General features: G+C 42.8%; 1 protein-coding gene across 9 annotated transcripts in view; it reads right to left on the reverse strand.

Annotated features, from left to right (window-relative positions):
* The window catches only part of LOC132122260 (inactive ubiquitin carboxyl-terminal hydrolase 54-like), a 149221-nt gene that overhangs the window by 30149 nt on the left and 104948 nt on the right, over positions 1 to 14124 (reverse strand). For all 9 annotated transcript variants that reach the window (XM_059532312.1, XM_059532304.1, XM_059532307.1 and 6 more), the window contains 3 exons: positions 7127 to 7261; positions 2445 to 2558; positions 2275 to 2357 (listed from right to left, as the gene is read on the reverse strand). In XM_059532312.1, the coding sequence (XP_059388295.1) occupies positions 2275 to 2357; positions 2445 to 2558; positions 7127 to 7261 (332 nt within the window). The remainder of the gene's footprint in view (positions 1 to 2274; positions 2358 to 2444; positions 2559 to 7126; positions 7262 to 14124) is intronic.

Genomic DNA, 14124 nt, shown 5'->3' on the forward strand with positions numbered 1-14124 from the left:
TGGGTCAAGGAGCCCTCAATATGAGAAACAGCAGGTAAGAACATTTTCAGGAGGCTGTAAGAGTAGATATGTGTGCATACAGTATATGTGTGATTTATATGTTTGAACACTGGGATGGATAAAGAGAGAAAAAGACGTAAAATATGGCAGACGAAGGTTGCACGTGTGTAACAATCTATACACTAGAGTGGGAGAATAGGACATGAGGGAGAGGTTTGTGGAGGGTAAATTTCCTGTACATAGCTCTAGCAGATGGCTCTCACGGGTCTGATATGTACGATGACAGCTAATAACCCATGATATAAAGCCTCATTCCAGCCCAGCAGGTCGGCTTCTGCATTCAGTTGGAGCTGGTGGTTCACTTACCCGATAAACACTGTAGAAGTTACCTTCAGTTCCCAGTCTGATGTGTAAATCGAAACCCTCACTCAACATCAAAGTGACAGGAGCCACAATCACCTGTTTTCCACAACTAAACGGCGTACACACAGTCGCACACCCCACTAAGTCCCAATAGATCACCCTCAACCACGAGAGTATCCATCATTTTTGCAGCACAAGGCAAACTGAGCCAAAACAGTGAAGGGCAAGACATAACGGTATTAGTATAGCCAAATGGTTCAACATTTGAGAGGGTAAATGAAAAATCAACACTTGACAGGGTGCTATTGTCACTGAGCTCTCAAGTAAGACAACTAGGGCCAGTTTTACTAAACAGGGCAAATTAGTGCAAGAGTGCAATTCCACAAGAGTGCCGATGGGCATGGAAATTTCTGCAGGTGATTTACTAACAATGCGTAAATTAAAGAACACAGACGTAGCATCTCATTTACATATCTACCAACGCAATATACAAAGCGCAGCGCAAATTAGCATAGCTGCAAATAAAGAATAAAGAAATAAATCAACCATAGTACGTTGAAAAGAACTGGAGGCCAAAAAATTAAGGTTTGCAAGAAGTTAATATAGACTTGGTATTGTATGACTCCTAATTTGACGACCGCAAACATTAGTTAATCGTGTCGCGTGATTTATTTGAATACTCTCCCCCCATAAATTTTGTGTCTGAAAGGGAAACTTCTAGAAATGCATATTCAAAAAGGTCAGGCGCAAAAATAACTGTCCACACCTTTTCAGCACTAATTCTTCGTAAAACCTTACAGTATTATTTTAAAAAGACAGACGGACAAAAGACGGTTTGTGCTGGCGAAAGCTGTTAGTAAAACTGGCCCTTAAGTGCTTTTTTCACACTACTTACGTCCCAAATGACACACTATACACTTATTCACTATGTTCTTATGCACTATGTAGTCAACTGTGTAGTGTATGAATTATAAAAGGTTATTTTGTCATTCATAATCTGAGTTTGCATGAAATTTCTAACATTCCATACTTCATTTTTGTTAAGTACAACATTTAATTTAAAATTTTTTGTGTTACCACACTACTTGCACTACTTACACTACAAAATGGCATAGAGTAATGCACAAGTATGCAAATTAGGACGCACCTAATTATTTTCAAGCACTAAATATACCGTTCAAAAGTTTTGGGTCCGTAAGTTTTTGTAATGTTTTGGCAAAAAAGTCCAAGTCTGCAATTATTTGTTAAAATCTTGTTTGTAAAAACAGGATTATTGAGAAATATTATTACAATTACTTGTTGTTAAAAATAACTTGTTAAAATTTTCAGCCGCCATTACTTCAGTGTTCACTGTCATGTGATCCTTAAGAAATCATTCTAATATGCTGATTTAGTGCTCAAGAAACATTTCTCATCATTATCAATACCGAAAACAGATGTGCTTCTGTGCCATCTTTTCCAAGATTCTTTAATCAAAAGAATGTAAAAAAAAAAAACAGCATTTGTTTGAAAAAGAAATCTTTTGTAATATTATAATTGTTATTACTGCTCAATTTAATGCATCCTTGCTGAAAAAGCATTCATGTCTTTCACAAAAGAAAATTACTGAGCCCAAACTTTTGAATGGAAGTGTATATTTATTCATATTAGAGTATTGTATTCTTAGCTTAGCAAACATGTTAACAATAAACGCACTAAAAAATTATATTTAAGTGGAGTTGCAATCTATGTAGAGAGTTCCAAATCTATCAATTCTATTATAATTTTAGGATGCTGACTTAGAAAGCAGCTGTTTATGTAGGCAGTTAGCATCAAGTCATCTCACAAAGTTTCGGAACAGAGCTAATTAGTCTCTATGAGCAAAACCATATGTACTAAATGGAAGATATGAAAACGTGGTCCTCCACTTACCAGAGAGAGGTGGTGGAGATGTAGTGCACCATCTGAATGAAGGGGAGAGGATCCGATGTGGCTCCACAATTATTACAAACACACTGGAAGAGAAAGTAAACACAATTAGAATACATATTAGGCACCACACAAAATGCACAAAAAAACCCCAGATAATATCCCCCACCAACCTGTTCAAAAAGTGTCATGGCAAACTTCTGATGTGGGATACAGTGCTTGGCTGTGCAGATGTCCTCCTTGGTCTCATCCGAGATGTGGAAGTGGATCCGCATCAGGAGGTTCTCCTGGAGAAAACCAACACAGACAGTTTCGATCTTTTCTAGTAAATGTGAGTCGGTGTGTAAGCGTATTGGCTTTCCTTTGATTTGGCTCTGATAAATAATTCTGGAACAAGATGTTTAGCTCCATTTGAATACAGCACTTAAACAGTGAGGCATCTTTGAACGGGTGTTTGTGTATGTGTGTCAGATCGAGTGACTTGTGTGGTCCAGCTCTTATATTCATTTTTCTCTGTCAGCATTCACTTCACGTTAATCCGATAAAGTGAGAACAACATATCTATTTTTCATAAGAGTCCTTTTGATTCCCTGGCTGAACAAATTTAAAATCAATCGATCACACTCCAAGTTCCTGACAAAGGAATAGATGGTGAATGAGGGAGTGGGAGAGAAAGTGAGAGAGGTGAATAAGACCATATATCAAATCTCTAGTTCCCTTCCTTTCATCTCACTTACAGCCGCGGACCACATTTGCACCACTTCTACAACTACCATTGCTGGAGAAACTACTTTAAAACCAAAGCTCCCCAAGCTACATGCTACTACTCAGTTTTAATCAAAACAGTTAAACTACAGTCAGGCTGCAAATTTGAAAAATAAGCTATACTATAAAATTACTAAGGAACTGCAGCTTCATTAAATCTAAGGCAACAAAATAGTTTTATATAGAGCTATTAAATAATAAAATTTACTTCTGAAATTAGAGCACAGTTTACCAGGTACAGAAATATTAAAGGTGACAGCATTAAATTTACAAAATATGTATACTAGATTTAACTAATAAAACTTGAAAACTAATTTATAGGGAAATAGGGATCCTATCATCCCTTTGTGCATTAGTCAATCCTAAAATTTAATATGAAACTTAATTCAATGTATGTTGAGGGACTGAATTATTATGAGATATGATTGTGTGCATTTTGGTGATCTGTCTGTCTGTCTGTCTGTCTGCCTGCCTGTCTGTCTAACAGCATTTAATAACAGCTTTAAACAAAATAATTTAAGAGCTAACAACTTTTTTCCTGAAGATATACACACATTCTTTTGAAGTAATTTTTTTCTTACATATAACAATTTTAAAACTACTTTAAAGTTATTTTAGTTTTATTTATATTGTATTAAAGTATTTAATAATATTTTAAAGTAGCTATGTTTTTATATTTCATTTTTAACAGATTTTAACTGTAATTATTTTTCCTTTTAACTGCTTTTATTTTCAGTTAGTTGCCAAGCCACGTTTTAAAATTTTTCATCCAATATTAGGATAAAAAAATGTATTTTTATTTTATTCTAGCTTTATTCCAATAAACATTTTTAAACAATTTTAGGTAGCAATGCTACTGAAAAAAATATGCATTAATCTTGCGTTGTCATCTTGGAAAAGGTTTGTGAGGTTTGAAATATATATTTTAATATTAAGACAAAAGTATTTAGGATTTTTTTTTATTATACCCCTTGCTTGAAAGCTTTGTGTGCAATATTATAAAAAAAATAAAATAAAATAAGCAAAACAGCATTATGTTATAATTCTCTTAGCAAAAAAAAAAAAAAAACGTTTTCCAGAGGACTTGAAAGAGTTAATCAAACAACTAAAAAAATATATAGGTAAGTTAGTACCACAAGTACTAGTTATCTACTCCCCAAAACTAATAACACTGAGTACACTGAGCTTGTAAATAGACTCTTCACACACTGCATTCAACCTAATTTTTCACTCTGGAAAACATCACATCTCACACCCTCCGCTAGACACTTCTCATTGAGTATCACACAACAAATCATTAGTGTATGGAGCATTTCATTTCCCGCTCAGATAATAACGAAGCTATTTATGCAGGAGTGCAGATGTGCAGAGGAGCGAGGCAGAAATGAAGAGTTGGCATTTCGCTAATGTACTGCCTGTCGTCTGGTGCACGTGAGGAGAGGGGTCGCGTCTAAAAGACGGATGGCGCGCCAAGCGCTTTGGCCCCATGCCTGCGTCTGCCTTGCAAATGCGGCAGTCAAACAAATGGGAAAAAATCATGGCAGCTCCATTCAACAGATCCTCAGCTAAAAATAATGAGCCCACGACAAAAACAGACCTTTGTTTCCGAACTGCAGACGAGGTGCTAATTGAACTAAATAACACTTTGATGATGCTGTCTTTTGTGACCTTATGAGTAAGCACAGCTGCATTCACAGATCTATGGCAGAAAAGCCCTGACATAGACAGTACTAGCTGCATATAAATGGGTATTTAGGATGGAGCCAATCACAGGGTCTCTCGGCGAGCTATCTTGATTGGACAGCTCAGCCGCTCGCCCGTGAATGATCGTTCAATTGCTTATTTGCTTAAAAGCAATTATCCGTATTGATGCTCACGCAGTGTGTCCTTTAAGGACATAAATGTGAGATAAACACAATCCATGGTCCTTAATCAGGTCCAGGCCGAATAATCAGGTCTGGGGATTAGAGGAGTTGGTTGAGGAGTACAGGAAGACCTTATAGAAAGCTTCCACATGCTTAATGATCCTATCCGAGCTCATTTAAAGCAACAGCAGGGCCAGTATATATACCTGCCAACTCCTGCTGCCATATGCCTGTAAAGCCCATGACACCTACGGCCATAAATCTAAATATCCACTTAAAAACAACTCCAATGAGTGTATGAGCAGTCTACCGTCTACATAGGCAAAAACAATGTGTTCTTAGATTCAATATCAGCCATTTTTTACTTTTATTGGTCTAAATGTGCATATTATTTTAATCCATCTAGCAGTTCCTGAACATAAGAAAAAAATCTTATAACTGGTAATAAAAACTAAAACAAAACTAAATAATACAATTTTTTTCTGAACTGTTAACTGAAATAATAAGTTACATAACTGGAAAAAACTCAAACTAAATGAAATCAAAATAGCCAAATGTAATTTTAGTTTTTGATACATGGTATCTTATAAACCTATTATAATACTTAAAACCTTTAGTAACACTAGAACGTGCTGAGAAACTTAACATGAGAAAACATTTTAAAATAACTTTGGCTGCTTTAAAATACATAAAAAAATTAAATGAAAAGTATTAAAACCAAAACTAACTAAGTTTGACAAAGTCAATAAAACTAAAAACTTAAGAAAAAAGCCATGAGAATGAATAGAAACTTTTTGAGATTACTTTATCCTTCTTGGATGAGGTAATCCTAGAATGCGTTGTGACAAGCTCAGTAAAAACGACCAATTAAGATGTTTTATTCAGCACTTCAAAGTAGTTTGATCTAATTAAAATCATTTCTGTATTTCATGCAGTATGTGTGTACTATGTATCTTCACTGGTTTTTGATTATCAAGTTGCTATTTTAGCCACATGCTAGTCCCACACTAATCTGGAATGAACTGTGAGTGGTAGTTAAGCCTCTCTTGCATTTCAGTAGATGAATGTGAATGTCTTTTAATGGACTTTATTGTAAAAACATTTTGACTGAACTTGTCAAAATGCATTCTAGAATTGCCTCATCCAAGAAAGACAGAGTAGCCCCAAACGGTTTTTGAACAAAAAAAGTCTTTACAAATACATGCTTTTTTCGTGCATCACCTAATCAAATATCAATATTTTTTTTTTTAAAGAAATACAGATCTTCGTAAGCATTTCACATGTTAAAACAGATATAATGTTCCAAATTATGATGAAGTATCTTTGGCTTTTCTGCTTGGGGAAATTCACCTGGTGGTTAAAAGTCACTGTACTGTACAATGACTCAGAATTGTTCTAAAAGTTAGTTCTGAGAAGAAATCTATTGGTTGTTTTTTTTTGGCAAATGAGAATTTATTTGATATTTTTTATGACACTTTAAGTGTGTCTTTATGCCACTTTTTGTTGCCATTGTATTTACATTGCTGACAAAATATCCACTATGTTGGAAAGCTCTAAAAACACAGTAAGAATTTACATAAGATCATACTACATAGTACAAAAAATCTCCCTACAACTCCCCCTACAACTCCCTCCCTACAAGTCTCCCTACAACGGAAGGAAATAAAACCATGCATTACTTTGCAGTTAAATATGAATCAACATCAGACAGTTTTATTTAAAGTCTTGTCGCATTCTCAAAGAAACCTATCAGCCAGCCATTTTGAATCAAATATAATTATCAAAGATACGCCAATACATCCTGCCAGAAAGTCACTGAGGCACATCTTATTCAGTGCATGGAGTAATTTCTGAATATTAAAAAAAGTTGTCAAACTTCAGCTGTCTGCTTTCCTCCGGAGTTATTTTCCCTACGCTGCTCAGACTTCATGTTTCCATTTCTACCACTCTTCAAACTACACAAGGATGAGCGAAAGCAGCAAGCTTTCAAGTTTGACAAAATCCAAGAGAGGAGCAGAAAAAGACTGAACTGGCAAAGGGGACGCGAGGAGAGACGAAAGTAGGGTTGAGGAGAGGTGAGAGGAGAGGAGGAAATGCCTGAGAGAGAAAGAGGGATGAAAAGAGAGGAGGTAAAATTGATCATTGTGTCAGCAAAAACAGAAAGTAGCTTGTACGGAGAAAGTGTGGAAGAAAGGGGTGAAATGGGGATAAAATAAAAGTCTTACGAAACACTCGGCCGCGTCGTCCATGATGCCCAGCTGGAAGCGCTGCTCGTCTTGGAAGGTTTTGGCCAGAGCGCTGCGCAGAGCGTCCGATGGGAGCACCTTCTCACTGCTGAACTGGAACTGGGCAAAGATGCTCTGAAACCACAAACAGCACCCCAAAGTAAAGATGAGAAACTGATGCAACTAAGACACGCCACAGCACATAACAGCTTTCGTCAGCCTGCCCGCTCAATGTAGAGAGAATACACACGTCGAGAGAAGAGGGCTGACATACTGTACTGTAAAAACATTACACTGCAATACAACCAATCACAGACTCTGTTGAGAGAAATCAATAAACAAACACAAAGGCTGTGTTTTGAAACTGAGTGACTTGCCTGCTCCTTAAAAAGCATTTTTGTACATTATAGCCAAAAATGCACAATCACAAATTAGTCAAAGTGTAGTAAAACTGTGGTTATACAAATGGTAATCAATATGCAAAAAACATGGTTCATTTTCATAAGATAACATTTCACCAATGCTGTCTAAATATCCATGCCATTACAAATATTTCAATGTACCTAAAAATGTTATGTAGGCAAGAGCAAATACAAACATGTAAAATTCCAAATTATTAAAGGAAGGAAAGAAAAATTAAACATAAAACATAGTTTAGCCCAAGCCCAGCTCCAGAATCTAATCACTGATGGTGCGCTTACCTTAATGTATACAGTATATAAAGATTTTAGTGCCATCCATTGCATTTATAATCACTACAAACCTGTCATTCATCTTAGTTCATTGTGTTCACACAAAGTTACATTATAATCAATGAAGTTCTCTATACAGCACAATGAATATCTTATTTGCATCGCATCTACTCTTTGTTATAATGAGATAATTCATGCTGAAGAAAACACCTAAACAAAAACTCTGGTGATTTGAGCAGTGAGTGGATTCTAGCTGAGTGAGTGAGTGACACGACATTCAGCCAAGTATGGTGACCCATACTCGGAAATCGTGCTCTGCATATAACCCATCCGAAGTGCACACACACAGAGCAGTGAACACACACACACACTGTGAACACACACCCGGAGCAGTGGGCAGCCATTTATGCTGCGGAGCCCAGGGAGCAGTTGGGGGTTTGATGCTTTGCTCAAGGGCACCCAAGTCGTGGTATTGAAGGTGGAGAGAGAACTGTACATGCACTCCCCCCACCTACACTACCCTAACCTTTCGTTAGCACTCTCTAGCACCCCCATAGAACCGGCCTGGTTTAGGCAGCAATGTTTAGACTGCCATACATAAGTATTCGAAAAAATAAATAAATACAAAGTAGGATGGTTTTTGTTGTTGTTGTTGATTAACAGACATAACATTTTGTGGAGTCTCACTGTACTCATTCAGTTGGACAAGCTGGTTCCTGTAGCTGTGGTTGGGAAGCATCTGACTAAGATACTGAGCTTATTAACAGTGCACATTCAAACAAACGCAAAGTCCTAAAAGAGTGTGGTGGAATTTATTCTCCTGTTCATCAGTATTGGCACTGTTATTGAACCCAATGAACAATGACTGCAACACAATGCTCTCTCACCAGAGGACATCCTGATAAGCTGAACAAATGGACTCGGGCGAAACTCATAGTGCAAAGGCAAATATTTGCTGGGGCTGCAAACACACACACACACACACTGCAGTTTTAAAACCCTCATATATGCAGTGGGCACACTGCCCAAGGCAGCCCCCTATATGTGGAGGTGGAATGGAGGGTTTTCCCCTGAGCGGGACGGGCCGGTGGATTTGGAACAGGTAATGCAATGTGCTGACTGCACTGCGCCAAGGAGAGAAAGAAAGAGGATGGAGGGAGGGTGGAAGAAAATGAGAGAAAGAGTGGGAGGGACAGACGTAGAGGGTTATGTACCCCACTGAGGGAACTCGATGAGAGGAAAATTCAGCCACTGCATCATTTCCCCATGCAGCTCTAATCACATACTGTCCAGCCCAGCTAAGAGCCTGGAGTGATTTTTGCCTATGGACATATTTTAATGTCCTCTTCCTTCCCCATCTCTCTCTCTCTCTCTCTCTCTCTCTCTCTCTCTCTCTCTCTCTCTCTCTCTCTCTCTCTCTCTCTCTCTCTCTGAGCTGATGAAACACTCAGGACAGATAAGGTCCAAATGGAAGTCTGGTGTGTGTACGCAGCAAATATATCACTCGTGCAATCAGTGCTAAACTGCAGCTCTGTTCTGCTCTCTTCAGCGTGAGCGGGGTGGCAGCACACGCCCTCACACACTCACGACAAACTCTGCGCTCAGATTTCATGTAGCAGAATATATTTATCAAAAGAAAACTGTTATTTAAGTTTGAGACACTAGTTTACATGCACTTTCTTATTCTTATTCTTAGACAGGTAGAGTCTGTTTGACTGACAAAATCATGTTTCCCATTTTTAATGATGAAGACAAACTATTAAATACCGGCAGGTATGGAGGATTATTTCCTCTCACGCAGGTGCAAAACATTAATTCTAGTAGGCCATTGGCTGTAGTCTTTGTGGGGTGTTCAAACACAAACACAACTGTATAGCTAGCTAAAGAGTGCCAAAAACCCCTTTAACACATTGCTCCGGTGTGTGTGTTCACGGTGAATGTGTGTTCACTGCTGTGTGTGTGCACTTTGGATGGGTTAAATGCAGAGCACAAATTCCGAGTATGGGTCACTATTAGGGGTGTGCACGGATAGTCAAACATTCGAATATTTGTTCTGCTCTAATTATTTGATAAATAAAAATGATATTCGAATTTTGCAAAAAAAAAAAAGTTCACAAAAAAACCTAATTTGGTCACTTTATGTGATTCTCCACGGCATATTTGAAGATGTATGCAAGCAAAAAAGAATTAATGAATGAATAAGGGGCCGTTCACATATCGCACCTAAAAACGCGTGGAAAACGCTAGGCGCGCCACTTTCTCCTTCTTTCCAAAGCGCTCAATGCTAAGCAACAATGACGCGCTCTCTCCATGAAGACGTGGAAATTTCAGCAAAGGATAAATGGATTTGCAGCACAAAAAAAATCACTTTCAGTAGCTCTGCTACTAAATTTATTTCAATATGGCAATCCATATACAGCTATGATCAGCTGTTCCTTCATCTTGGCTGAGCTTACAACGTTGTTACGGGAAAGGATGAAGCTGAATGTTTAGTTCTTGTCACATGACCTGCGGTGCGCTTGCGGCATTCTGAAAAGTTTAGATGTTTTTAACTCGATGCGGTGTGGATGCGCCTGGAAAAAACGGCGCGTCGCACCGCGTGCGCATCGCAACCGCGTCGCTTCCATTATGAGCGCTCATACCGCACGTCTACATTGGAAATAACGAACTTGGGCTCGCAAAAGACGCGATATGTGAACGGTGTCACAGTGTCTGGGTTGTGTTCCCTGGGTTTCCACTAGGTGTCCTCCTTTCTCACGGTGTCTGTCTCCTTATCACTTCCTGTTCCCTTATTTGGTCACCTTCCTCCTGTTGATTAATTGATTGTTCCCCACCTGTCTCCTGTTCCCTAATTATCCTTCTGTGTATTTATACCCGGTCTGTCTGAGTCTGTGTTACGGAGTCCTTGTTTAATGTTGATAGTTATTCATGTCCGTCGCTTCTTGCCTTGCCTTGCCTTGCCTTGCCTTGTCTTGTCTTCGTGTCTTGTTTATGTTGGATTTGGATATATTGGTTTTGACCCTGCCTGGACTGTTTACCCCTTTGGATTACCCTTTAAATAAATGACTTACCTGCAATTGGTTCCCTCTCCTGTGTTTTCTGTAACACCGATCGTGACAGAAGGACTCCGTCACAGTAGGAACCAGCGGTATGTCATTTTTCCGTTCCCCAGCCAAGATGGCGGAGCGGCGAACCAAGTACCTTCGGTTGACCGCCCTCCGCCAAGAATGCAATGAAGTGGGTGCCCTGGCTCAGGTGTTCTGGTCCCTGGCCGAGGGCATGGGCTACAACGATGCAGCCCTCAAGGACTATTTCAATGGCGGGCTGGATGATCCAGTGTCTCAGGAGGAGATGTCGCAGTTAGAGACACTGGAATTCTGGGAATTCGTGCGCTACCTGCAGCATCGGCTTCGGTGGGATGCCCCAGCCACTTCTGTCTCTTCCGGCGGGGTGGTCGTCAGCCCAGCACCACTGCCCAGGATGGCAACCAGCCAAGCGCCACAACCCAAGATGGCCGCCAGTCCAGCACCACTGCCCAGGATGGCTACCAGCCAAGCGCCACAGCACAAGCCAGCACCAATGCCCAATGGCCGCTAACCCAGCACCAATGCCCAAATTGGCCACCGTTCCAGCGCCACAGCCCAAGATGGCCGCCAGCCCAGCGCCAATGCCCAAATTGGCCACCGGTTCAGCGCCACAGCCCAAGATGGCCGTCAGCCTAGCGCCACAGCACAAGATGGCCATCAGTCCAGCGCCACAGCACAAGATGGCCGCTAACCCAGCGCCAATGCCCAAATTGGCCACTGGTCCAGCACCACAGTACAAGATGGCCGCCAGTCCAGCGCCACAACCCCAGATGGCCGCCAGCCCAGCACCACAGTACAAGATGGCCGCCTGTCCAGAGTCATAGCCCAAGATGGCTGCTTGCCCAGCGCCGCTGCACAAGATGAGAGTCTCAGCTGACCCTCCGGAGTCGAATCAGGTTCCAGTTGACCCTCCAGAGTCGAGTCAGGTTCCAGTTGACCCTCCAGAGTCGAGTCAGGTTCCAGTTGACCCTCCAGAGTCGAGTCAGGTGCCAGTTGACCCTCCAGAGTCGAGTCAGGTGCCAGTGAACTCTCCAGAGTCGAGTCAGGTGCCAGTGAACTCTCCAGAGTCGAGTCAGGTGCCAGTGAACTCTCCAGAGTCGAGCAGGTGCCAGTGAACTCTCCAGAGTCGAGTCAGGTGCCAGTGAACTCTTCAGAGTCGAGTCAGGTGCCAGTGAACTCTCCAGAGTCGAGTCAGGTGCCAGTGAACTCTCCAGAGTCGAGTCAGGTGCCAGTGAACTCTCCAGAGTCAGGGCTAGTCGCTAGTGAACTCTCCAGAGTCAGGGCTAGTCACCGCTGATCCTCCAGAGTCAGGGCTAGTCACCGCTGATCCTCCAGAGTCAGGGCTAGTCACCGCGGATCCTCCAGAGACTAGGCTGGTCACCGTTGACCTTTCAGAGTCAAGTCAAGTCACCGGTGATCTTCAAGGACTGAGTCAAGTCACCGGTGATCTTCAAGGACTGAGTCAAGTCACCTCTGATCTTCATGAACAAAGGCAAGTCACCATTGATCTTCATGAGCAAATACAAGTCACCAATGATCTTCATGAGCAGTGTCAGGCCAGCACCAATCTTCTGGAGTCCAGTAAGGACACCAGGGGATTACCAGAGTTTCATTGTCCCGTTGGTCCAGCCGCACAGAGGGCTGCTCCGCCTTGGGGGGCTCTGGTCCTGACCATATGGCTGTGGTGGTCTTCTGCTCCGCCCTGACCACACGGTTGTGGGGGTCTTCCGCTCCGCCCTGGAGGACTCTGGCTTCGTCCACAAGGACGTGGTGGTCTTCTGCTCAGCCCTGGGGGGCTTCCATCCTGACCACACGGTTGTGGTGGTCTTCTGCTCCGCCCTGGTGGGCTTCTGTCCTGACCACATGGTTGTGGTGGTCTTCTGCTCCGCCCTGGGGGGCTTCCGCCTTGACCACACGGCTGTGGTGGTCTTCTGCTCCGCCCTGGGGGGCGCCACATGATGTCCTTCATGGATTTCTGTTTTGTGTTTCACAAGATGGCCGTCAGTCCAGCGCCACAGCACAAGATGGCCGCTAACCCAGCGCCAATGCCCAAATTGGCCACCGGTCCAGCGCCACAGCCCAAGATGGCCGTCAGCCTAGCGCCACAGCACAAGATGGCCATCAGTCCAGCGCCACAGCACAAGATGGCCGCTAACCCAGCGCCAATGCCCAAATTGGCCACCGGTCCAGCACCACAGTACAAGATGGCCGCCAGTCCAGCGCCACAACCCCAGATGGCCGCCAGCCCAGCACCACAGTACAAGATGGCCGCCTGTCCAGAGTCATAGCCCAAGATGGCTGCTTGCCCAGCGCCGCTGCACAGGATGAGAGTCTCAGCTGACCCTCCGGAGTCGAATCAGGTTCCAGTTGACCCTCCAGAGTCGAGTCAGGTTCCAGTTGACCCTCCAGAGTTGAGTCAGGTTCCAGTTGACCCTCCAGAGTCGAGTCAGGTGCCAGTTGACCCTCCAGAATCGAGTCAGGTGCCAGTGAACTCTCCAGAGTCGAGTCAGGTGCCAGTGAACTCTCCAGAGTCGAGTCAGGTGCCAGTGAACTCTCCAGAGTCGAGTCAGGTGCCAGTGAACTCTCCAGAGTCGAGTCAGGTGCCAGTGAACTCTCCAGAGTCGAGTCAGGTGCCAGTGAACTCTCCAGAGTCAGGGCTAGTCGCCAGTGAACTCTCCAGAGTCAGGGCTAGTCACCGCTGATCCTCCAGAGTCAGGGCTAGTCACCGCTGATCCTCCAGAGTCAGGGCTAGTCACCGCTGATCCTCCAGAGTCAGGGCTAGTCACCGCTGATCCTCCAGAGTCAGGGCTAGTCACCGCGGATCCTCCAGAGACTAGGCTGGTCACCGTTGACCTTTCAGAGTCAAGTCAAGTCACCGGTGATCTTCAAGGACTGAGTCAAGTCACCGGTGATCTTCAAGGACTGAGTCAAGTCACCTCTGATCTTCATGAACAAAGGCAAGTCACCATTGATCTTCATGAGCAAATACAAGTCACCAATGATCTTCATGAGCAGTGTCAGGCCAGCACCAATCTTCTGGAGTCCAGTAAGGACACCAGGGGATTACCAGAGTTTCGTTGTCCCGTTGGTCCAGCCGCACAGAGGGCTGCTCCGCCTTGGGGGGCTCTGGTCCTGACCATATGGCTGTGGTGGTCTTCTGCTCCGCCCTGACCACACGGTTGTGGGGGTCTTCCGCTCCGCCCTGGAGGACTCTGGCTTC

Source organism: Carassius carassius, chromosome 40, assembly GCF_963082965.1.
Source record: "Carassius carassius chromosome 40, fCarCar2.1, whole genome shotgun sequence".
NCBI classification, from domain to species: Eukaryota; Metazoa; Chordata; class Actinopteri; order Cypriniformes; family Cyprinidae; genus Carassius; species Carassius carassius.